The sequence below is a fragment of the Aptenodytes forsteri genome, unplaced genomic scaffold (assembly GCF_000699145.1).
Source record: "Aptenodytes forsteri isolate BGI_AS27 unplaced genomic scaffold, ASM69914v1 Scaffold54, whole genome shotgun sequence".
NCBI lineage: Eukaryota > Metazoa > Chordata > Aves > Sphenisciformes > Spheniscidae > Aptenodytes > Aptenodytes forsteri.
Genome location: NW_008796044.1, coordinates 13,118,317 through 13,141,258, shown reverse-complemented (window position 1 = coordinate 13,141,258; position 22,942 = coordinate 13,118,317). Strand labels below are relative to the sequence as shown.

The 22,942-nt window shown below is 45.1% G+C and overlaps 2 protein-coding genes across 3 annotated transcripts in view; one reads left to right on the top strand and one right to left on the bottom strand.

Moving 5' to 3' along the window:
* The first annotated feature begins 737 nt into the window (after positions 1-737).
* Positions 738-20,569, top strand: HMGXB3 (HMG-box containing 3). The gene is made up of 19 exons (XM_009285852.1): positions 738-883; positions 1,292-1,466; positions 1,910-2,473; positions 3,119-3,217; positions 4,784-4,915; positions 6,992-7,404; positions 7,764-7,939; positions 8,244-8,341; positions 8,887-8,985; positions 9,473-9,622; positions 11,320-11,621; positions 13,083-13,210; positions 13,834-13,965; positions 14,237-14,421; positions 15,022-15,241; positions 16,314-16,447; positions 16,853-16,969; positions 17,612-17,821; positions 18,484-20,569. Exons 1-19 carry the CDS (start codon positions 738-740, stop codon positions 18,952-18,954), a joined length of 3,951 nt encoding a protein of 1,316 aa, XP_009284127.1. The 3' UTR covers positions 18,955-20,569.
* Positions 20,570-21,238: 669 nt separating this feature from the next.
* Positions 21,239-22,942, bottom strand: part of CSF1R (colony stimulating factor 1 receptor) — a 21,504-nt gene continuing 19,800 nt past the window's right edge. For both annotated transcript variants that reach the window (XM_019473828.1, XM_009285853.2), the window contains exon 21: positions 21,239-22,852. In XM_019473828.1, the coding sequence (XP_019329373.1) occupies positions 22,721-22,852 (132 nt within the window). In that variant the 3' untranslated portion in view covers positions 21,239-22,720. The remainder of the gene's footprint in view (positions 22,853-22,942) is intronic.

The window sequence follows — 22,942 nt, the reverse complement described above, 5'->3', positions numbered from 1 at the left end:
GCCCCCGGTGCTGCCGGGTGAGGGGCCGGGGCGCCGGGGCCTTTCCTCGGGGGGCACCTGGGAGAGGGGGGCGGGGGGAAGGTTCCCCAGGGCCGACGGGGATCCCGCCGCTTCCCTTCGCCTCGGGCGCAGTGGAGGAGACGGGGCCTCGGTTTAGCGGGCTTTGGCTCGCCCGGGATTAGTGGCTGCGTGGGGCCGCGGTGCGGGTCGTGCGTGGGCTGCCCCTGAGCCCAGGTGGTGTTGCCCTTTGTCTCCTGAGGCTCCTCGTGTCCTCTCTGCCTCCCAGCGCCGCGGAGGCTGGAGCGGTCATCGGTGTTAAGCGAGGAGCCCTGGAGATCTTCTGGTGGGTAAGAGGATTGTGAGGCTTCCGTGCTTATTCGGCCTCTGGCCTTGCTTTTGTGAGCGTGGCCGTGACATCTTCTAGCTGGACACCAGCTTGCTGGGCGTGAGGCTCGTTCTAGATTACCAAGCTTATCTGAGAGGTTCCCGGGGAATTGCAGCTTTTAAGTGCAGATGCGGTGTGTCTGCACTGAACTGATGGTATTGAGGTGATAGTAATAAAGGTGTTCTCTTCTAAAAATAGATAAATAGCTAACATGTAGTTATCTTGGTTAGTTAAAGTCAATCGTACGTGCCAGTGATGCTGTCGGTTTACAAAGGTGACTGAGCGCAGTCTTTGTCGGGAGAAATGCTGTATAACTCGGCAAGTGCATAACATAAAGTATGTACTTTTAGCAATGGAGGCTCCGTATGATGGCACTGAAGTAACTGTGGTAATGGAGGAAATAGAGGGCACTTACACTTATGCATCACCAGTGCCGTCTAAGAAGAAAAAGAAATATAAAAGTACTGGCGATCATGGAGAAAAAGCCAAAAAGCCTAGGTAAGTTCTTTCTGTCTTCATTTAGCGCCTGTGTAGGGTATGGGAGCAGTTTTCCTTGTTTCTGATAAGAGTGAACATTGCAGTGCGCTTTAGTGTAAAACTTCATATGTAAAAAAATTAGCTTGATGCTTTGGGCTCGCTCTGACATCCTTGCCTTTATGGGTGCTACCGTTGCTCGATCTAAAGTTTGGGTACCCCAGAATAATTTCCCTTAAGCTCTTTCTCCTTACTTCAGAGGTTCTCCTCAGAATCTTAGTTTTCATTTGGTTAAAAAATGCATTTACAAGTAGAATTGAATGTAATTGCCTGTCGTTTGACCTTGAGACAAACGTAAACCTCGTGGATTTCTTTTTCCAAAGGAATTTATGTAGAACGATGTTAACGTTTCAGTCTCTGGTTGCGTTTCAGATCTGCTTACCTCCTCTACTATTACGACATTTACTTGAAAGTACAGCAAGAGCTCCCCCACCTCCCTCAATCTGAAATCAACAAAAAGATCAGTGAGAGCTGGAGGTTGCTCAGTGTGGCTGAAAAAAGCTATTACTTGGAGAAAGCCAAGCTAGAGAAAGAGGGATTGGACCCGGTAAGTCATCTTCCTGGCAGCTCTTTGCCATGTGAAGAGAGAGGCACTTAACTGCTTACTCAGCACTGTGTGTGGGAGAATCTCTTAACTGCAGGTTCCAGTCTGTATTTCTGCTTCGGACAGCCTATAAAGAAGCAATGCGTGAGGCCACTGCCTCTTGCTTTTGCCTTCCGTTCAGTCAAGGGATAATGTTTTGAAATTCGAGATGGATATGCCTAGTACCTGCTGACAGGGATGGTAGTTATTTTTGTGTCATGTCATCGGGGTGATTGATGGTAAAACCAGGGCTGAGAGGGATTCTGCAGGCTCTGTCATGTGGAAAAATTCCCAGCAAACTACCTCAGGGAACCATTTGAACTTTAGGCACTAAAATAGCAGGATTGAGAACTGAATCTCTTCCTTCTCTCATATTCATTTATTCCATACTCTGTTTTTGCCAACAGAACTCCAAGGTGTCCGCTCGAACTGCAGTAGTTCCAGACATTCCAGGTTTCCGTAAGATTCTTCCTCGCTCAGACTATATAATTATTCCCAAAACCACTCTTCAAGAGGACAGGAGCAGGCAGTCGCTGGAACTGTGTGTGACACAGGGTCAGGCAGCGTCCGAAGGGTTAACAGCTTCCACCAATATCACAAATGTCTCCCGTGATGCTGTGCAAAACATCCTTTCTGTGGACTCGAGCCACGTTGGCATTTCTGAGCAGTGCATCGCCATCGAAGGACTAGCGGAAGAGACTGCTTCCTTTGGTCAGCCAGATGCTGTGGAAGAAGTGGTTGCCTCAGAGGTTCTTTCTCACTATGTTGGGCCTGTGACAGACAAAGTGGCTGGAGATATCCTCTTGGATGAGGCTTCTTTGGAGATAGAAGGGCAACCGTATCAGACAGCTCGGGTAGTTATTGAAGAGACTCTAGTTAGCAGCTCCACAGACATCTCCAACGGGAGCATCGCTGTGGCCCGTCCTCAGGTTTCAGATGGTGTGTCTGTGGTGACTGTGGTGACTGGGAAGGTAAGTTATTCTAGTGACACTCAGCCTCCTGTCAGCGTCTCACCTGAAATGTCCGAGTGCTGTTTAACACATTTTACTTGAGATCCTTGGTGGCTGCAGGAGATCCTGTATTGCCCAGCGTGCTTACACTCAGTGGTGAGGGAAACAGCAACTTTTGTAACTCAGTGGTTACAGCGTCTCTGCTTCCAGATTGACTCTGCCATACGCTGATACCACTTGTGTCTCAAGATGACTGCTTGAGGTTTTTTAAATTATTTCTTATAACAATACTTGGGGTGGGTTCCACAGTTGGACTACAAGATTTTGGGGAGAAAAAACTTACCTCTGTGCTGATAGCTGTTTTCTTGGTTGCAGAGAGATAGAAGGGAGTCCTTTTAAGTTGAGGTGTTAGGGATCGGTTATAGAAAATGTTATTTTGTGAAGAACTGCATCCGCAGTTTTCAATTTCAAGCTGTGATGAATTTGGTAATTTCCAGAGTAGACCTGGTAAGGCCATTGCTTTTGAAACGATCGCTCTTCTTTCCTGCTTTCTGGTCTCATTAGTCCTTGAGACACATGTTCAGTGGTAGCGTTCATGAGAGGGTGGGACACAGGTCACTATGTCTCTTGTTTTCTGCATGTATTTTCCCTTTGGCTTCATTTTAGGATACTGAAGAGAGTAGCTCCTCCACACCCGCTACACAGTTTATTATGTTACCTTTGCCAGCTCATTCTGTTGTGGAGAACCCAGCATCGATTAAATTGGTAAGAAATTCAGTCTTGTATGGTATTTTAAGGTATGGATATATTACCATAGGTTTGTCTTAAAGATGTTAGAGTAGGAAGGGTTTGATCGTGGTCCAGTTCTTAAAGATAATCCAATTCGGAGTCATCATGTTGGTCGATATATTTCTTGTCCCTGGTTTTACGCTTCGTATATGCTGATGGGGGTCTCTGACTTCCTCGAGTGTCTTATACGGGCCTGTTTCTATTGCCATCTTCCTCAAGGAGTTCTTGGAAACAGATGGAGTACGTAATGCTATCACAACACATCTGGCCGACAGCAGTTTCTGTGTTGCCCTTTTCAGGGTCTGTGTAGCCATCCATGTCCTATTCTTGGATGCACATTTGTTTTCATAAAATGCCAGTGTCCATCCCTTTAAGGGCAAGAATCTGCTCTTGTGACAGGAACGCGTGAGCTCCCCAGTCTCGTGGATGGCTTTCGCTTTGGCCACATGACAGGAGAGGAGCAGTGACCTGAGGTTTTGAGAACCCATGTAAAAGGTTGTGTGGCCTGTTGCATGAGGAAGAATAGTATTACTTCTCTAATCTAACCACTCCAGCCACCTGTATTTCTGTAGCCATTGTATATCTTCATTGTACAGTCAGCACTGCAGCTCCTAGTGTGGTATAAGCTAGCATCAAATCCTGTTTTCCAGGTCCTTTATGCTTCCAGATGGTGGAACACTGCAGATATTTATAGTGGTGCATAGCGTGATATTCTTCCAGGTGTCTTAGGGAAAATGGAAATACCTCAGGTTTTTGTTCCTGAGGAGAAGTGCCTAGCTTAAGTTGTCTCATTTCTTTGACAGCAGCACTTGCATTTCTGGAAAAAAATGTACCTAGTTAGGGACTTGCGGCATGACAGCTCCCTGGGGAGTGTTGAGTACAGGATATTGAGAAGTGCTGTGCTGACAAAACCTCAACGTGTTGATGCAGTTGTCCTGGCAAAGATGACAGGTTCTGCTTTAGTTGTTGTTATAAATAGCGCCTGGTGGTGCTGCTGGTGTTACAGTAGTTTACAGCAAGTTACAGTAAAGCACCAGGGAGTGCTTGACCACTGCATACAGCAACAAATTACTGATGAAAACTGCCTCTGCATCACGAGTGCTTGTCTTCAAGTCTTGTCGCCCTGTTGACATGAGTCTGTTAATTACATCTTGCCTCACTGTGGACTGCTGTTTGAATCATTTTTATACCATCTTATTATGACTTTTTCATATTCATAAGAGAACTGTTACATCACTGTAAATGCAAGGTTAGCTTCTCCAGTAGGTTATATGCATTGTTCATCTCTGCTCTGCAATTTGATCTAAATTCTGGTAATACTGAAGGCTCTTGTATAGACTGAACATTTAGACTCAGAGTAGTTGTGGTGCTGACTCACTCTGATCCAACTGTGTGGTGGTTGATTAATAAAAGGAATAATACTGGAGGGCTGGTGATTTGCTGAATAACGTTTGTAAAGTGCTTACGAGGAAAAAGGGAGCGATGAGCACAGCTTTTTGTTTTTCAGCTCTGTAGAGAAATTCTTGACAACTCTCGTTTCAGACAACCACCTATACTCGCAGGGGACATGGAAATTGCACCAATCCTGGCTGTTCCTTCACTTATGTCACCAGGCATAAGCCACCAAAATGCCCAACGTGTGGGAACTTCCTGGGAGGGAAATGGGTCCCAAAGGTAAATATGCCTTTCCTTCCCGGATTTTCAGACAAAAAGTGCTGGTTTTGTGAATGCCTGTGATATTTCTAGACCTGTAGATCTAGCACAGGAGGTCAGATATGCCAGAATTAATCCCTGCACTTACGTTCCAGTGCTTGTGCTGGAACAAGTCACCATTGCAGAGGACACTCGGCCAAGGTGAGACAGACCCGAAATCATCACACCTTGGGTAAAGATGCCACTTGTAATGGTGTCAGTTAGAATAGATGGGGCTGCATTTGGTGACTCTCTCACTGAGAGGACACACATTCTTCTGGCCCTCTGCCTGCATTATAGTTCCTGTGACTGGAAGGCATTGCCTGTTCTTCCTGCCACAGCCCTAGTTAAGCTAAGGGATTTGGTTGAACCATTTGTTTGTGGTAATTTATCTGTGTTTGAAGTTCTACAAACTGAGGTTTTCTGTGGTCTTTGAATGTTGTTTTTTCAACAGAAAGGAGGAACAATTCTCAACTGTAGTAGGTATATGATCCTTTGGGAGCTAGCTAATAAAGTTATCTAGTGGAACCTGAAGTGCTGTTGGGTATTGTTGACTCATGGCCGTGTGTCTGATCTTTCATGATGTTCTGACCTTTGGCTGGAAGGAAATTCCCAGGTGTTGGTGGAGTTGTGAAGTTTATTTGAGTGGAAAAATCTTTCTCCACATGATGCCTACCCTGCTTAAGTTATTGGCATCTCTACTAGCTGTATACAGCAAAAACACTTGCTCCTTAAACCTTGGCTGTGTCATGGTAATTAGTCAGCTCTGAACAGATGTGCGTTCATTAAATTTCTGTCTGAAACAAGGCTCCTCAGGCACAAGTTAAAGGATGTTCTCAGTGTGAAAATTTGCATTGACAGTCAGTGGCTTTATGTGGATTTGTTCTGAACCTCCTTTGTTTTGTGTCTAGATCCATTAAGCATTTAGGGGCAAGAACTTTTTTAGGCAGCTTACAAACTCTGTAGTGTCTGAGCTGATGGCTGGGTTTCCTACGTGGTAGGATACAAATAGCAATGATGGTTTCTTAGCTTTTGTTCTGTAAACCTGCTGAAGTAGATAGATGGCTAACTGCAAAAACGTGTTTCTGCCTGAATATGGCATGCCTGCTCCTGTTAAATCCTACATTGATTAGAACTGAAAGGTTTTAGAGGGTTTTCTTTCTGGCTTTCAGTTTTATTCTGCTCTTCTGGGAACACGTTTGCATAAACAGTTCCACTTGTTTTTATGGTGTCATGCCTTGGGAAAAACATGCGCCAGCAGTTTTTTTTAACCGGTAATAACATCAGTAGAACTGAAACTAAATATATACATACCTTCCTGTTCCTTAGAAAGAAAAGGGACTAGGTTAGAAGATAACCTTTTTTTTAAAAACCTGGATTGTCCTTCTGAGTATGAACTCTGTAGAGAGCTTAGAATTGTGTTTATCATGCCAGAAACTCTTGATTCCATTTCTGATATCTTTTTGCATATTACCAATTCAGTGTTCCATTGTACCTTCATTGACCCCAACACATGGCTTCTGTAGCCTTAGTCTTGAAGGTGTCATTTTTCTTAAAGTCAAAAAACCTTCCGGAGTAATTCTCTGTTTCCTGACTCACTCAAATGTATGGTTTTCTGAATGCACGTATCCAAAAGATACAAGTTCTCTATGCCTTTGGCCCCTCAATAATGTGGAAGAACAGACAGCGTCAGAGCTGAAGCTATGAAAGGGGAGCGTAGGAGGTGGGTCCTTGTTACAGGGGGTGGTGGGTGAGTTTGTGATGTTGATGCTAATGGTGATATTTGAGGGAGTTTAAGAAAGACTGATTCTTCAAAGTAAACAGTGTCTAAAAATAATACATGAAGGGCCAGGAGGCTAGATAAAATGTTAACAGGGGCTTTGCTGTCGTAGGAGATGATGTCTTTCTGCTCTTGTACAATTCACTGCTTAAACACTTAGGATTTTGCTGTTTTGATCTAGCATTAAATAGGCCATGGCAAACCTGGCATATGTGAAGGGAACTTACTTATCTGTGAAAGCCTAAAGCTCTGAAATGTGACTATCTCTTTGTTTCCAGGAAAAGCAACCAAAAAGCAAATCTGAGCCAAATTCAGGCACGTCTCTTAAAACTCCGGCAGCTAAAAGAGGTCAACAGTCAGTATTCACAGAACCAGCAGCTGTTAGCGAGAGTACCTCTAAATCTGCCTTGGAAAGCTCTGAAGCTGTCAGCCAGCTGCTGAACGCTGTGCCTGTTGGAGGGCAAATGCACGAGACGGAGTGGAAGGAAGTGATCATCTCTGAGGCTCACATTCTTGCAAACAACGTGCTTGCTGAAGACAGAGGGAGTGCTGTTGGAGTGATGCTGGGTCAAGAGGGCCAACGGCAAGGAGACTCTTCTTCGGAGCAGGCAGAAAAAGATAGCGTAGGGCTGGGGATGCCACCGCCTTCTGAGGTGCCGAGTCCAAATGCCTCTGCAAAAAAGCCAATGGGGTGAGTGTTTTCCATATGTTTTGGGAGCGTATGATGTCTGTTGTGTGATGATGGGACTAATCCAAGAAATTGAAGGCTGTTGGCAGTGCTTCCTGTAAGACCTGTTCTGCTTACTGTCTGTTTTCTGTCAGTTCAGGATTGTTCCTTTGAGATTTTGTCATCCATTAGAGCTAATTTTTTTTTAAAGTGACAAATAAGTTGTAGTCACGGGACAGATGTATCCTTAGCGCTGTTTCTCCTTTCTACTGCAATAGCTGTGATTATTGTGCTAATAAAGCACAGTTCAGGGAAGAGAAGAAAATTGAGGCTGAGAGGGAAACCATGGAATTTTTTTTCCAGTTGTAGCTCTTATCTTTCAGAATTGATGCTCCAGCTGCTACACACAAAGGACAAGAAGTAAAGAGTAAACCAAGACCTAAGCCCTCCTTGCTGGCTGCAGCAAGACCCATGCGAGCCATTCTGCCCGCACCAGCCAGTGTGGGGAGAGAAGCCAGCACTGAGCAGCCTAGCAACAGACAGACCTTTGCGAATACCGGTAAAAGCAGTATTCTCTGGTATGCTTTGGGAGTGGTTGTCTTTCCTCACCACATTGAAGTGGTCTCTGTCAAACAATAAGATATGTCTGAAAGGGAGATAGTGACCTACCCTAGAAAAAAACACTCTCTCTCTCTCTCTCTAACTGAGAGTGCAGGTAAATGGTCCATGAAACACCTGCTTGGGTCATTTCAAGTTCAGAGGAAAAATCTCACATGACTATGGTGGCATTTACCAAAGATGTCAGAATGAAACAGGACCTGTTTTCTCATATCTAACCTGCTGCATCCTTTTCCTCCTTCAAGACAAGCATTCCCCTGTGAGGACATCAGGCTTGAAGCCCAGTACGCTGAAACAATTGGGCCAGTCGATTCTGCAGCCACCAAGTGCTGAGGAGCGAAAGGTACCTATGGTTTGTTCTTCAAATGCATATTATTTTCCTGTGGGTTTTTTTTCCCCAGATAAGGGATATGACCTGAGTGGTGAGAAATAGAAAGTAAAAATGTTGCAGCCTTATGATGGTGAGATCTGTGACTGACAGTTTTTATGAGATGGCTCAGAAGCAGCACAAATGCTAGGTGGCTGAGTGTAGGAACTGAACTGAGAGATGCTGTTGGACAATCCTTCTGTTGGCTGCTTTGAGAACCTCCCAGCTACTTCCAGAAGATGTGCTGAGGATCTGCTAGTGCTTTGATAATCTGACATGCAATACTGAGTGCTGTCTTTCACCTGTGAAGTGATATGACTGGGTATGCTAAGATGCTGGAATACTTCTGTTTGAATTGTAATGCCTTAGTATGCAAACCAGTGTGTTGTAGTCCTCTGATATTAAATGAACATTAATTGATTTCTTGGGGGTAAAAAATGCTAATAAGTATTGCTTACAAGATGTATGTATTCAGTAGTAGGTGTCTCATGGGTGTTGTTTTTTCTGCTTTCAATCTTTAGCTCCACAGTGCTTTGACCAGCAGGGCATCTCAGGTTAAAGTAGTGGAGGTCAAACCAGACATATTCCCTTCCTACAAGTACAGCTGCACCGTAACTTTGGTGAGAATTTTTCAGATGTTCTGACTTACGCCATGGGGAGTCTCATCTCTGGGATGAGACTGTTCTGTGACTTTTGTTTTACTGACTTGCAGAAATGTATCTCATTTAATGTGAGACAATCTGTACTTTGTATGTCATCTGTTGACCTAATCCAGGGTGACTGTACTCTGCTGCAGTCGTGTTTGGGACCTTGTTAAGAACTGGAGTTTTCTTCATGTCCTAGCATAATCCCCATCCCTTCCTTGAGTTCAGCGGGGAGGAGCAGTGGTTTCTGAATGAGTTTAATGTTTGTGGTTTCTGGAACTGGTGCCAAAATGTTTGAGTGCCAGTTAAAATATTCTGTGCCAAGTGGCAGGGCCTGCTATTTGACCTTTACACGAGGTGTTACAAAGTGGTGAAAAAGCATATGATATTCAAGCGGACTTTTCTAGAATCTTGTTGGCATCTAAAAGTCAAGATCAGCAAACATCTTTTTTGTGTCATTCAGGATTTGGGATTGGCAACGTCACGTGGCAGAGGGAAATGCAAGAACCCTTCTTGTAGTTACGTGTATACGAACAGGCACAAGCCACGAATTTGTCCAAGCTGCGGATACAATCTTGCCAAAGACAGAGCTGAGAAAACAGCAAAATCCCTGGTAAGGTTCGGAATAGTTTGTCTTATCAAATGGCTGTTGTGAGGTGGGCAGGGAAGTACCTGCCCATCGCTTGCAAGTTTGCAAGTGCCCATGGGAACATGTTAATTTTTTTTCATTATGGTAGGCTTTTCTAACAGAATAATGTCCTGTTGAAAATACTTGTGGTGATGTTTGTACTGTCCAACCCCTGCAAAAGTGGTGCTTCAGGCTGTGAATGAGGCTGAGTGCGCTCCGTTCTACCACTGGATGTCTCTGTAGTTTAAAAATGCTTACGACGTGTCGGTACCTGCTGGGGAAATCACCCCTAAAGTCACATTTGTTCTGTCAGCTTTGTTGAGCTTCATACTTCATCAAGAAACTCCCAAGTATGCTCTGCTTTGTGACCAGTGTGTGGCTAATGTCAATTGAGTTAGTACATCTTGTATTAGAGCTTCCTATTTCTAGGGGTTTGTAGTGCAACTTTACTTCCAGCCTGAATTTATTTCTGGATGTGGTATTTTTTTCTGTTGTAAAAAGATGTTTTTCAGTTGTCTGCTGTTCTACATGGATGTAAATAATGAATTCTGGTTTTTGTTTGTTTGGGGGTTTTTTGCATTTAAAGTTTCAAAGGTTAGCTTTTCTCATACAGAATTGTTTTGTTTGTAAAAAAAAAAAATAAAAAAAAGCTGTCCTGTTCTTAGCTGAAATGTCCACTCAGCATATAGACAGACTACATTTTAGTCTGTGTGGTAATATGACTCTTCCACTTGCCTTTTTTATTTTGAAGAACATAACTTTGTGTAGTGTTTTTTAAAAAAACACACAAACTGAAATGGCCTGTGTGAAACTCACACATAAGCAGCTGTGTAAGGAACAGCAGTGTGCTTAGCTCAGCTTGCATTTTGAGAGACGTGGCTTGCTCTTCCTCATGTAGTTTTTTCGTATTTTCTGGTTCTAGATCTGCTTAACATTCCTATCACACAGTTCATTATTGTCTCTGCGCTTTTGGACTGATCATTTATCTTATTGCTAGACTAGACAGAAAAACAGGTTGAAATGTTGGCGGAAGAGTTTAAGTGATTAAACAGATTAGCCTGTTTACGTTCTTGCTGTTCTTCTGAGCCACCTAGAGTTTCATTCTCCCGTGCTTGTGCATTTTGTCTTGATAGCATATGTATGTTGGGGGGGTGTGTGTCTAAGGACTATAGTTGATCAATTGTAATTGATTAGTGTATTCCATACATCGCAGCCCCTAGTTCTCATTTAGCACTTGTCTCCTCTAGCTTCTGGAGAGATGGGCAGTCTGCCGTGGCTGCCTGAGCATGTTATACAGGAGAATGTGCTTGATAACCTATGGAGAAAGGCAGTGATGATTTGCCAGGATTATTGAAGTGTTTATATACCTGTTGATGGTTGTCCTCACCGCCTTGATCCTCCATCTCTGCACTAACACTCCAATTTAGTGGCAAATCTGTGATGGTCTAGCAGTATTATAGGAGTTCCTGAAAGGCTGGGCTGTAATAAAGTATTTTTGGTGAAGTAACTTAGGCTTGAAGCTACTGTCTGGGGTCAATGATAAAGCAGTGGAGTAGAAGTCAAGTCTGCTGGGTACAAAGGTTACTGTGTTTCTGCTACCTTTTACGACTTCTTTGGGCTTCTTAATATTTCATCCCCATGCTTGCCTAGTTGAATATGTGAGTGTTTGACTTGCTTTCTAGGAGGTCAGTCCAGGTCAGTCTGATGTGCTGAACACCAGCGAGCCCCTAACCCCATCCCAGAAGGAGATCCAGCGTCAATCCACCTTGCAGTTGCTGCGCAAGGTAATGCAGATCCCAGAGAATGAATCGGAACTGGCCGAGGTCTTCACGCTCATCCATGAACTCAACAGTTCGCGGCTCATCCTGTCCAACGTGAGTGAGGAGACAGTCACCATAGAGCAGACCTCCTGGTCAAACTACTATGAGTCTCCATCTGCGCAGTGCCTCCTCTGTAACAGCCCATTGTTCAAAGGGGGACAGAAGTAAGATTCTGTTTTAGACTTGTGACTCTTTCAACCTTGTGCTGATATTCTGTTACAAGTGTGCCTGAAATAATATTTGCTTTAGCCCCTGGTACTGAAGCTGGTGTAAGTGACACTGAATAAGCTGCATGTGTGTGGAAAGGGTTTAGCTGGTTAGCGATAAGCTGTTTCTGTTTCTCTATGCAGTGTAGTTTGTCATAGTTACTATTTCTGTACAGCAGGAGAGCTTGATCAAAGAGTGACTGCTAAGTCTAGATGTAATTTTTTTTTTCTTGAAACAGAGTCTTTTCATTAGTCATCCCTTCTTTGTTTTCCATTCTGCTGTTTTGAGGCTGACAGAGGCAAACTTGTGGGTTTATAGATGCGCATTATGTGATTTCCCTTTTCTCTCTCTTCCTGATCTGAATATTTCCTGTGTGGATCTTTTTGCTTAGGATGTTTTTGTTTTTTTCATGGCTTAGCGTGGGCTTGAGTGAATCCTTTTTTGGTATGAATATCCAAATTGAAACCTGAAGGACTTTCAGAAACTGCCAGTGCATAGGCTAGATTACCTTAACTAGATTTATATAAAAACCTGTAGGATATCTCCTCACTGAGTCTGCCAAACATCCTCCTGTTGCTGTAAGCATGAGCTGAAACGTTTCCCACAGCAAAATGTCGGGTAGTTTACTGTTGTGTTTCTTTCTTCAACAAAAAAGATTTTCTTGGTACCAATTATGGATGTTTGCTTTGGCCAGGCTAGTACTAATTGAGATTTTTCCAGCAGAGATACTTTTTATACTCAGTAATTTTTGCAGAACAGTGCTATCTTGCACCCTGTCCCTCACCTTCTGACTTACCAACCTGTGCATTGTAAATCCTTGCTTCTATGCTGGGCTGCTTTGCAGTGCTCTGCGTGTGGGACTCTCACATGTGCCTGCATAGGCTCTAATTAAACCCCTGCCAGTGGGAGGGAGCTAGGGTTGACTTTGATTCCTATTTTCTCAGGTGGACAGCTATATTTCTGCCACTAGGGCATAACTGGTATTTTCCTGTCTGAACTTCCTCCTCGGCAGCTGTACTGTAGAGGAGCAGGCCTTTCTGAATCTGTGTGTGCAGGGACAGGCTGTCAGGTAGAATGTGTTACTAGTCACCGTTTGTTGTCCCACAGCAATAGGGCTGACACTTCCCCCAGGGCAGCTGGGGCCATAGATTTTCTCCACCTCTCAAATACTATGTGCCCAATGTATGGAGCTGGAGAGATGCTGTAGTGCTGTTAAAAGAATGTGAGCAGTGACCTGACTCTGCCAGGGGAATCCATTTTAAAATGTAACTTTTCTTTTTCTGGTGTGAAACGATGTGACCTGGCTTAGGCTGACGTACTAATGAACTCGTCTCAACTGGAACATTTTAAGTTGCTGCAGGGCTGGACTGAAAAACTTGTTGGCTTGACTCTGAGTCGTCTTTTGTTGTCTGTTACAGTTCCCTTGCTGGTCCGCAGGAGTGCTGGCTGCTGACAGCTAATAGATTACAGGTGGTTACAGCTCAGGTCAAAGTGTGCTTGAACCTGCAGTGTCTGGCCCTCCATAGCTTCACCGATATTTACACAGGTAGGAAAAATGTAAACATACCAACTTACAGCATGACTACAGTCTAAACCCTTCAGAAGCCTTGGGACTGTATCAGGGCATTGTCTTTGCACAGAAAAGCCTATTCCCTGCCCCAATGTATTAAACTTGAATTATTTTTGACTTGCACTATTATTCTGCTTCTTCTGCAAGTAAATCTGTATTTGTGAGGAAAAACACGTATGAATGCTTTGATGAGGAAGCCTGTGTCCTGCTTCACTGGTGTAGGTCTCCTCTGTGTAAGTGGTAAATGTTGAGTTCTGCAAGGCAGCCCCTGAGATCGTAGTCAAAGACATCTCTGCAGAGTGCTGTTTCTCAGTGAAGACTCGAGTGGCAGTCACTGTGGGCCTCCTGCAAGGCAGCATGGAGCTGAGGAGATGGATTGGCTGCTGTTCCTTGTAGCTTTTTAAATTTGAAGGCAAGTCTGTGAAAGGAGCTAATCTTGCTAATGTGCAGAGAGAACAGTCCCAGAAGCACTATCCACATGTTTCCATCATCCTCTGAACTGTACTCGTATGAGTATGTTGCGTATCAGTAAGGAATATATTTCTTTGTGAGGAAGATTTGGAACCCTATAGACAATAACTGTCTTGTTTTAACTGCAGGCCTTTTTAATGTGGGTAACAAGTTGCTAGTGAGCTTGGATCTTCTGTTTGCAATCCGAAACCACATTAAACTTGGCGAGGATCCCAGAGTGGCTGTTGGCAATATTCTTGACTCTGTTCGGGAGCATACTGGTGGGTTTTCCTTCTTGTTTTTTACCATAACATTTACACCAAACTGTGACCTGCTGATGATTGTTAGGTTATGAAAAGGGAAAACTCACCTATTCCAGTGTGGTATGTTTCTGTTAAATCACTTCCTAAACCCAACAGTACCTCTGTGACCAGTTCTTTTTAACAATTCTCTGGAGGACAGGTTTGTTTTTATTCTGCACAGGAGGGTTCTAGTACCTCTCCACTGACTTTAGGAAGTGAAAGCTGTAACGGTGGCATGTTCTCTTTTCAGAAAAAAGCCTGAGCCCTGATGAGCAGGTTCAGCTCCAGGAACTGCTGTGCAACGGCTACTGGGCCTTTGAATGCCTAACAGTCCGGGATTACAATGATATGATCTGTGGAATCTGTGGCATAACCCCCAAGGTGGAAATAGCCCAGAGGAATGTGGAAAATGTCCTGGCGCTAAAAAATATAGAGGTAGGCTTTTCACAAACTTCACATCCCGTTCGTGTTCAAAGCAGATCATAATGACTTTTGCTGACTCTGGTCTTCATAATGCACGATAATTACACGAGACCTTTGTGAGCAGTTTTCTGCTGATGCCTGGCAAGAGGATGTGGCTGGAGTGGCGATGCTTGCACTTCCTCTTAGAGGTGTTGATGTATGGTTTGGGGAGAACAAGATCCTCTGTCCCTGGACCACAGCTTTTGTCCAGCAGCCTCTGACAGTAGGGACCTTGGATGAAAGTTGCTGAACTTGGCCTTCTTCCTTTGACATGAAGGCATTCTTTTTTTTTTTTCCCTAACAGCAGTTTCCTTGAGGTGCTGTCTTCTCTAATGGGGAAAAAAGCCCCGCTAGTAGTATGCAGCATGTCTGGCTTTTATGTCAAATAAATGGTTTTGACTCTCACCCAACAAAAAGTGATTGTGGGGAACTCTAGGAGCCTGAAGTCATCTTGTTACGTTTGGGCTGAGCGCTCTCCTGTGTAGTCCTCATGCCTTGAGTGAGGCTGACACAAAACTGCCAAATGAACTATGGTTATTTGTATTTGACCAGTGTGTTTCTTGTTCTTTCTAGTTTACTTGGCCAGAATTCTTGCCATCAAGTGAAGTGAATGTAGAAGACTTTTGGTCCACGATGGAGACAGAGGTGATTGAGCAGGTGGCTTTTCCTTCTAGCATCCCCATCACAAAGTTTGATGCCTCTATTGTTGCTCCTTTTTTCCCTCCACTGATGAGAGGAGCGATGGTGATCAATACTGAGAAGGACAAGAACCTGGATGCACAGCCAGTGCCAGGTAAAGCTGAGGTTGTGCTTAGTAAGGGAGTGCTTTACGTGGTGGTGACTTCAGTCTTTTGGTGATGTTTAGACTTGAGAATTGATGATTGCATGACTCTTTAAAAATTATGTCCGCTGAGAGAAGGCAAGAATGCTGGGGTGAGTTCAGCTGTTCTCAGGATACTTAGCAGCTTGAGCTTTGGCCTGCCCAGTGAAGCTTGAATGCACTGGTGTGCTCTGATGCGTTTGAGACATGGGGGACATGAGAGCCCCGCACCCCAAATGAGAAATGGTCTGATTGCAGAGGGATGCATGCGCAACTTGAATGCCAGTCAGTATTTGTTTCATGTTAGACTGATACTTGGACTGTGAAAGCTGCAGGCAGTGCTTGGTATCTCGATATCCAGATCTCAATAAAGGGTGAATAAGTTTTTACAGAACTTGAAAAAAGACTAGGAGATGGATGTGTTAGTCCTGATCAGTGTTGTCAACATTCAGTATATCCAGGGCATTGACTGCATGTAACAAGAAACCATGAGATGAAGAAGCTCAGATGTATGAGAGCTAAATTTAGTTAGCACCCGGTTCCTTTAACAGTTTAGGTGTTAGGTATAAGAAGGAAAACTGGCTTTGCAAACTTAACAAGTATATGAGTTGGCTTTGCAGGCAGGGCTGCAGCTGTTTTAGAGAGTTGAGCTGCAGAAGGGCTACATGGGCTTTCGTGGAAGTAGAGAAAGAACTGGGGAGATGTGAAGGGTGAGCCTGGAGCTGCTCAGTCCGAAGGCTGCAGTCACATTTCTCTGCGCTCTTCTGTCACTTGTTTATCCTCACGTCAGTCCAACCAGTTGTTTAAAGGTTACAAACGACAGGATAGACAAGTGCTCATGGAGTCTGCAGCTCTGCTGGGCTCAGTCTGGTGACCTCACTAGCGAAGGGTTTGAGAGAAGTGTGGGCTGTGACGCTCTTTGGAAATAGGTCTGTTCACGACTTTCTCTTGCTGGCAGTTGGTTGTGCAGTCTCTGCTTCTGTAGTCTTCAGAAGAAATTATTTTGGTGACTTCCCTTCCTGAGGCTTGTTTCCTGCCTTTGCAGGTAATGGGAGTGCCTTGGTGAGGCTCCTTCAGGAAGAAAACTTCAGGCTTGAGCTGATAAGCTCTTACAGCGAGGAAGAGCTGCAGAGCTTTCTGACACAGTGTGGCATCCCCTGGGAGGCTTCAGATACAAAGGTAATGGCTTGTTTGCCCACATACAAGCCTGCAGGAGTGGAGCTGTTCTTCACTGTCTTTCTCTCATTCACACTTGCCATCCTGGATAATTAACTTCTCATCTGACTGCACTAAGGGCAGGGGTGGGTTAGAAGTGAGTGCCTGCAGATTATAGCATAACTTACACATGGTGAAATGAATTGAACCTTTGTGGGCTAGAAGAAAGGAAGCCTGTAATTACCTTGTCACAGGCTCAGTGTCGTGTAATTGCTTGTCATCCTCACGGTGCTGAGTGTGGGATTAGGAAGTTATTGGATGAAGTGCAAATTAGGATTTGGGAGACCTTGCCTGCAGCCTTCTCCCTCTCCGGAGGAGTCCATTAATTTTAGCCACATACAGACTTTCTCTGGGACCTGTCTTTTCTAGGACCAGCTCTGCTACTCCCTCCTGGCTCTCTATGAGTTTGTACAGAATGGGACAAGCATCACACAAGCCTCTGCTCATCACACAGGAGGGAAAATCTACAAAGTGTGTCCACATCAGGTAAGGAAGGCTGGAGTCAGCAATGTTTTTTCTTACCTTGCTATTCACTATTATCTGCCTTACCAGTGTGGAACCCCCTCATTAAATAGAAGCAATGAAGTGGGCCTCTCTGAGCCTTGGGAATGAAACACGCTGCCTCGGGGGCTTGGAGTATGAGCAGTCCTGCAGGAGATTTCAAGATCAACTAGTGATCTGAAGCCTGGTTTTGATGTTGCTGCTGAGGTGGAGTTGAAAATCACCTCTTCCTGAACAAGATAGAGTGAATGTGTATGAGGAGGAAACAGAATATCTTTAGAGAAAGTAACTGTCTGGTTACTGTATTGTCTGGAATACCTGAAAGAAAGCTTAATTTTTTTAAGACTATATATTTTTTTTGGAAGTTTTCAGATTTCAAGATCAACTAGTGATCTGAAGCCTGGTTTTGATGTTGCTGCTGAGGTGGAGTTGAAAATCACCTCTTCCTGAACAAGATAGAGTGAATGTGTATGAGGAGGAAACAGAATATCTTTAGAGAAAGTAACTGTCTGGTTACTGTATTGTCTGGAATACCTGAAAGAAAGCTTAATTTTTTTAAGACTATATATTTTTTTTGGAAGTTTTCAGTTTTATTGTGCTGTTTGGTATTAATCCTTTTCTTTCCAGGTTGTGTGTGGCTCAAAGTACGTAGTAAGAGGAGAAAATGCCCGGGATCATGTGGACTTGTTGGTTTCCTCACGTCACTGGCCTCCAGTGTATGTTGTTGATACAGCCTCTTCAGTGGCACTGTGCGCAGACATCTGCTGTCCTGGCCTGACTTCCCAGATGTGGGGGAAAAACCAGGGCTGCTTCTCTGACCCCATGGATCCTCCAACGGTTAGTTATGTCCACCTTTGCACTCTGCTATGCCAGTCCAATATGGAAAAGTTTCAAGTGAGATTTAAAATAATAATAAAAAAAAAAAAGTAACAAAAGTGTGTGTAACCTGCAAAGTTTCAAGTGAGATTTAAAATAATAATTAAAAAAAAATTTAACAAAAATATGTGTAACCTGTATTGTGCCTCAAGATAATTTGACCTGATAAGTGTCTCCTGACTCACAGCTTTGCCAGTGCATAGCTTCTGAGCGTAGCGGAAGGTGTTATGTGTTGCTTGGGGCATTGTATTAGGTTCGTGCTCCTTAACAGGAAGAGCTGTGCTGGAAGTGCATTGTAACAGTTCAAATCGTGAACTTTGGAGCATGTTGCTTATTTTGACACAGCAACTCGCTTCTCGCAAACTACTGCTATTACTTGAGAAATGGAAGAGGAAGAGGGTTGCTAGTGCCTTGGGATTATCTCTGAGGGCGTACGAGTGCAGAGGGAGCGCACAGAACCACCTTTGTGGCATTTAGGGGAAGCCTGAAATCAGTTAGCCCTCCCTCTGTCCTGGGTCGTAATGCTGGTTGGAGTTCGGCCAAACAGTAGTTTTGTCTTGTTCTTCTTAGCTGTGGGGAAGTTGCTTCTTGTTCTACCTGGTGCATCTCTCCCTCTCTCCCAGTATGTGTCCTGCCCTGAACTGCTAGACCAGCACTACAGCGTAGACATGACCGTGGCTGAGCACTCTGTTCAGCACCCAATCACCAAGTCGTCGGCACGCCGAATCGTTCACACGGGTTCGGAGCAGAACAACCACCAAGATCCAACGGCTCGGCATCACTGCATCTCCCTGTGCCGAGAGCTGGAGCCTTACAGCGCCATCATCGCTGCTATCAACGACAGCAAAACTAGCAACATCCGCCAAAGGTCCATCACCTTCGAGAACGCCACGCACTATTACCTCTACAACCGCCTCATGGACTTTCTCACCAGCAGGGAAATTGTGAATCGGCAGATCCAGGAGATCGTACAGAGCTGCCAGCCTGGGGAGGTGGTAATTCGCGATGCTCTCTACCGGCTCGGGGTGGCCCAGATTAAAACAGAAACAGAAGAGGATGAAGAGGGGAAGCAGGAGGATGATAGAGGTTGCTGAGTAACAAAACAGCGTGTTGGTTTCTCTCTCTGGTCGTGTGGATGGGTGGGCTGAGCCAGTTTCTGCAAGGCTTGGGCAGCTGTCTGGCTTGAGAGTTTATTTTTACAGGTTGGAGATGTGATGCCGGTGGCTTTGACTGCTGTTAATGACCAAAGAGCTGTGTGCTTCCATAGTGTCATGATAGCTGCTGTGAGCATGGGTCTGTCACCCCCCTTGCTGAAGGCTGCAGCTGCCTCCCGAGGTGTGCGATGGACCCGCTGTTCAGTGGTGTGAAATGTTGCCCTCCCTGCAGCTGGCGAGTGGAGAAGGGAGAGGCATTTCTGGTAGTGGGGAGTATGCATGGTCAAGCGCACAGGTGTTTTAATTCTGAATCTTGCTTGCTGACTTCTTTGTGCGTATTGGTTGCAGGGCTGGGGGTGAGGGAGCAGGCATGAAAGGCAGACAGCTAAGATGATTTCCCCCAAAACGTTCTGAATAGATTAGTTTAGGACACTGATGCCTGCTTGGAAATCTTGCAGAGCTCTCATATGCATTGGTTGCAAGGAGTCTTTAGTCGAGGAGGCGGAGGAGCCATGTAGCTTTAACGCGCCGTATCTGGGGAGCCTCCCTGGAGGCTGCGCTCCTGGGTCCAGGATTGTGAGTGCTTCGGCTGCAGAAAGTTTCTAGAATTGTTTGTCCCTTCGCATGAGCACTAATAATTTAGAAGCTGAAACATACAGTGAGTGAAAAGCGTTCTGTATGTTAAGGTAAGAATTGACCGGGTAAGCCCCAGGGGAACCAAGCTCGTTGGAGGGCTGTATGAGCGCTGTGTAAGGTGGTGACTGTGGAAAGGAGAAGGACACTCAAAATTTCTGTGTTGTCCCTTGGACACTTTTTTTTTTGCAGTTTTATTCTGTTCAAGGACTTGCATTTCTGTTGTCCTGCCCTTAGAACAGAATCACAAAGACTGTCTGTGGGATCAAGGAGAAACGATGAATGTGGTGTCACCGGAGCAAGCAGGGTTTGGTATTCCACCCTCAGAGGAGGCGCTGGGAGAGCTGCATCCACGTGTGCAATCTCAGCGCTCTGTCAGGTGTCGTATTTGCCCTGCCCGTGTCCGCACAGCGCTGTGTGGGTTAGAGGAGCCTCATGCTGCCCAGGGTGCTTTATCAGCTCCTTGAGAGGAGTTGGGCTGAGACCTCTCTGTCCCTACAGCGCGTCCGAGGAACACCTTGGGCTGCGGTTGTAAAGCTATGCGTGTCGCCTGCTGCCAGCTCCCTTTGCTATTGCTGGTGATGAAAGTGAAGGTGGATGGGTGTTTGCTGCGAGCCGCAGAGGAGAGAAGCGGGATGCTAGACTGCTAAGTGGCCATCCAGGGAGTTTATTTTGTCTGAGCGAGCAGCGGGGAAGATTCAGAGGCTTGCGGTGTGGTTGAAAACTCCCTTCTGTGAAGGGGAACCTATTGAGTACCGTACTGTTAAAGTAAATGTATTAAGTCTGAGCAAATGCAGTAATGATGGCTTGGGGTTTTTCTGTTAAGAACATTAACTTATTATAAGAGACATTAGTGACTTTTTTCAGTCAGTGATAAAGTTTAATAAATTATCTCCAATTTTTGGGGTGAAACTGTGGCCAAGTGACTTGTTTTTTTGTGTACAAGACCTGGAGGACTGCGGTGGGAAAGGGCACAAACACTGTGTGCACGTACACCATGCTTCCAGTCTGCACGGCCGTGGTGGTGGGGAAAAGCCTGGTATTCTCAGAAGCAAGGTGTTCTGAGAGGAGCACCTGAAGAAATTGCTTGGGCCACCTCACCAGAGTGTCGAAGAAAATTATCCCGCTAAATATAGCTAAGGTATGGTTCTTATAAGTGGCAAGAAAGTAGCTTCTGCAGATAGTCGATTCCCCTGGTCTACCTGCTCTTGTTCTGCAGTTCCCTGCACAGGGCAGCTCCTGAGGTGACTTTCATAGGAGAGAGTCTGCAGCAGGTGACAGTGACTTCTCTTCAGGATGTGTTTAATAGCCTGGGCTGGAGCTCCTGCTGCATCTAAGCCACTGCTACAGGAGGTTCTGCTGCAGTAAGGTTGAGTCGCTGGTCACCAGGGCCCTTCTGCCTCTGCCCTGCCCTCAGCGTTGCACTGCCTTTGCCACACAGGCTGCTGCCACGTGCCTGTCTCAAACACTGACTGTTGTCAGACGTCCCATCATCTCAACTGAAATTACTCCCCCGTTATACCCATGCACAGGGACTACTTCATTTTTCACAACCACAGACAAGCCAGTCAGAGCAAAGTGCTTTAAAACCTTGCTTTTAATAAGTTTTTGCATTACACAAGAGTGAATGGTTTTGAGAACTGGTAATGAGAAGTGTGTCAGGAATTGGAGCAGAGTTGCAGGGTGTGAGAGGATGGTTCCAGTGCATCACCCGTGCTCTGATCCATTCACCTCTGAGAACAGTCCTTAAAGCCCTGGAAGAGACTTGTTTTGTTAAACATCTTATTTTATTCTTTGTAATGCTGACAGATAGAAATACATAAGCTTTTTATTTAGTAAGGAGGAATGAATCACTTGGTGTTAGCATAAAACCAGGTTTAATATAATCAGAAGTGGCCATGACATAATTGCTCGCAGTATGACAAAGGCCACCTGCCATACAGTCGTTCTGTCTCGCTGTAGTTTGCCTGAGCCCTGTCAGTGCTTGTATCTGGAATACTGATCCTTTACCCACCGAGTCAGGTGAAGCTAAGAAGGTTCTTTAGCTACTTCTGGTGGCTACACAGGACCAGGTGGCTGTGGCATTTTTACACTGAACAAGAGCTAGATGAGAAATAAGTTTAAGGGCATTAGGCCCTAGCTTATGAAAAAAAATTACCTCAGCTGTACTATTCAAAATACACTCAGGAAAATATGTACAAGAGCATAATTGTGACAAAGGCAGTGATTGCTACATGTTTAACAATTCAGAGGTTTTGTAGGATATGTGTTATGCTGATCATTTCCAGATGTGTTTAAGCTGCCGTTCTTTCCTGGATTGGGATTGTGTTCGGTGCTCATGTGGAAGAGCACTGGTTACTTCTGTATTTTACCTGAGAAATAACCGCCCCTCTGTCCTGTTACTGGGGCACAAGTTCACATAACCCTGGGGTTGTCTCCCAAACGCTCCCTGCAGAAGCACCAGCTGCAGAGAGGTAGATTGCATGAGGAAATGTAGAGGTTAATGCATATTTAATGCTAAGTAGAGGCTTTACCTATATCTAAACACTCACTCTGCAACATCCAGGGTCAGACTGACAAAGGGAAGAGAGCAGGACCACCAAGAAAGAGGGCTGCTTCTGGTGTATGGAGCAGTTCCAGCTTCGGGACTTAGTTCAAGATGTGCTCATAAAACACAAGGGTTCACTCACGTGAGTGACTTTTGGAAGTGTCTTACTTGGCTGCAACTTGTATTTTAAAACAAACTACAAAAAAACAAACACCCCACAGCCTCCTCCGGGGGGTGGGGAGGCGGGTGACAGGGACCGCTCTGTACCTTGTAGAGATGGAGCGTGTTATCATCCTAACAACTCTGTGCTACACTTGAGATAAGACCTTAGGGACCCCATGGTGAGTCTTGGTTTTGAGTCGCTCCAGCGCTATCCTTTCAGTGAGGGAGTCAGTAACACTCATACTTCAGAAAGCACGGAGAGGAGAGCCAAAGCAGAAGGAATCTGTGTCCTAGGGCAGAGCAGAACCGTGCGCTCTGCAGAGCTGGGAGGACAGGGATCTACCCCGGGGGCGATGGTACCAGCTAACAGAACTGATAGTTGTTGCTCTTGAGGAGGGGCTGGCCGCTCTCCTCTTGCTCGCAGGACTCCTCACAGCAGCCAGAGGTATCACAGCCACTGTCTTCCTCAGCAGTGGAGGGGAGGTTGGTGTAGTCCTTGAAAGCAAAAAACCCCACCCACCCCAAGTGTGTTTCAGTCCCTTCAATGGCAGGGGGGTTGGACTAGATGACCTTTAAGGGTCCCTT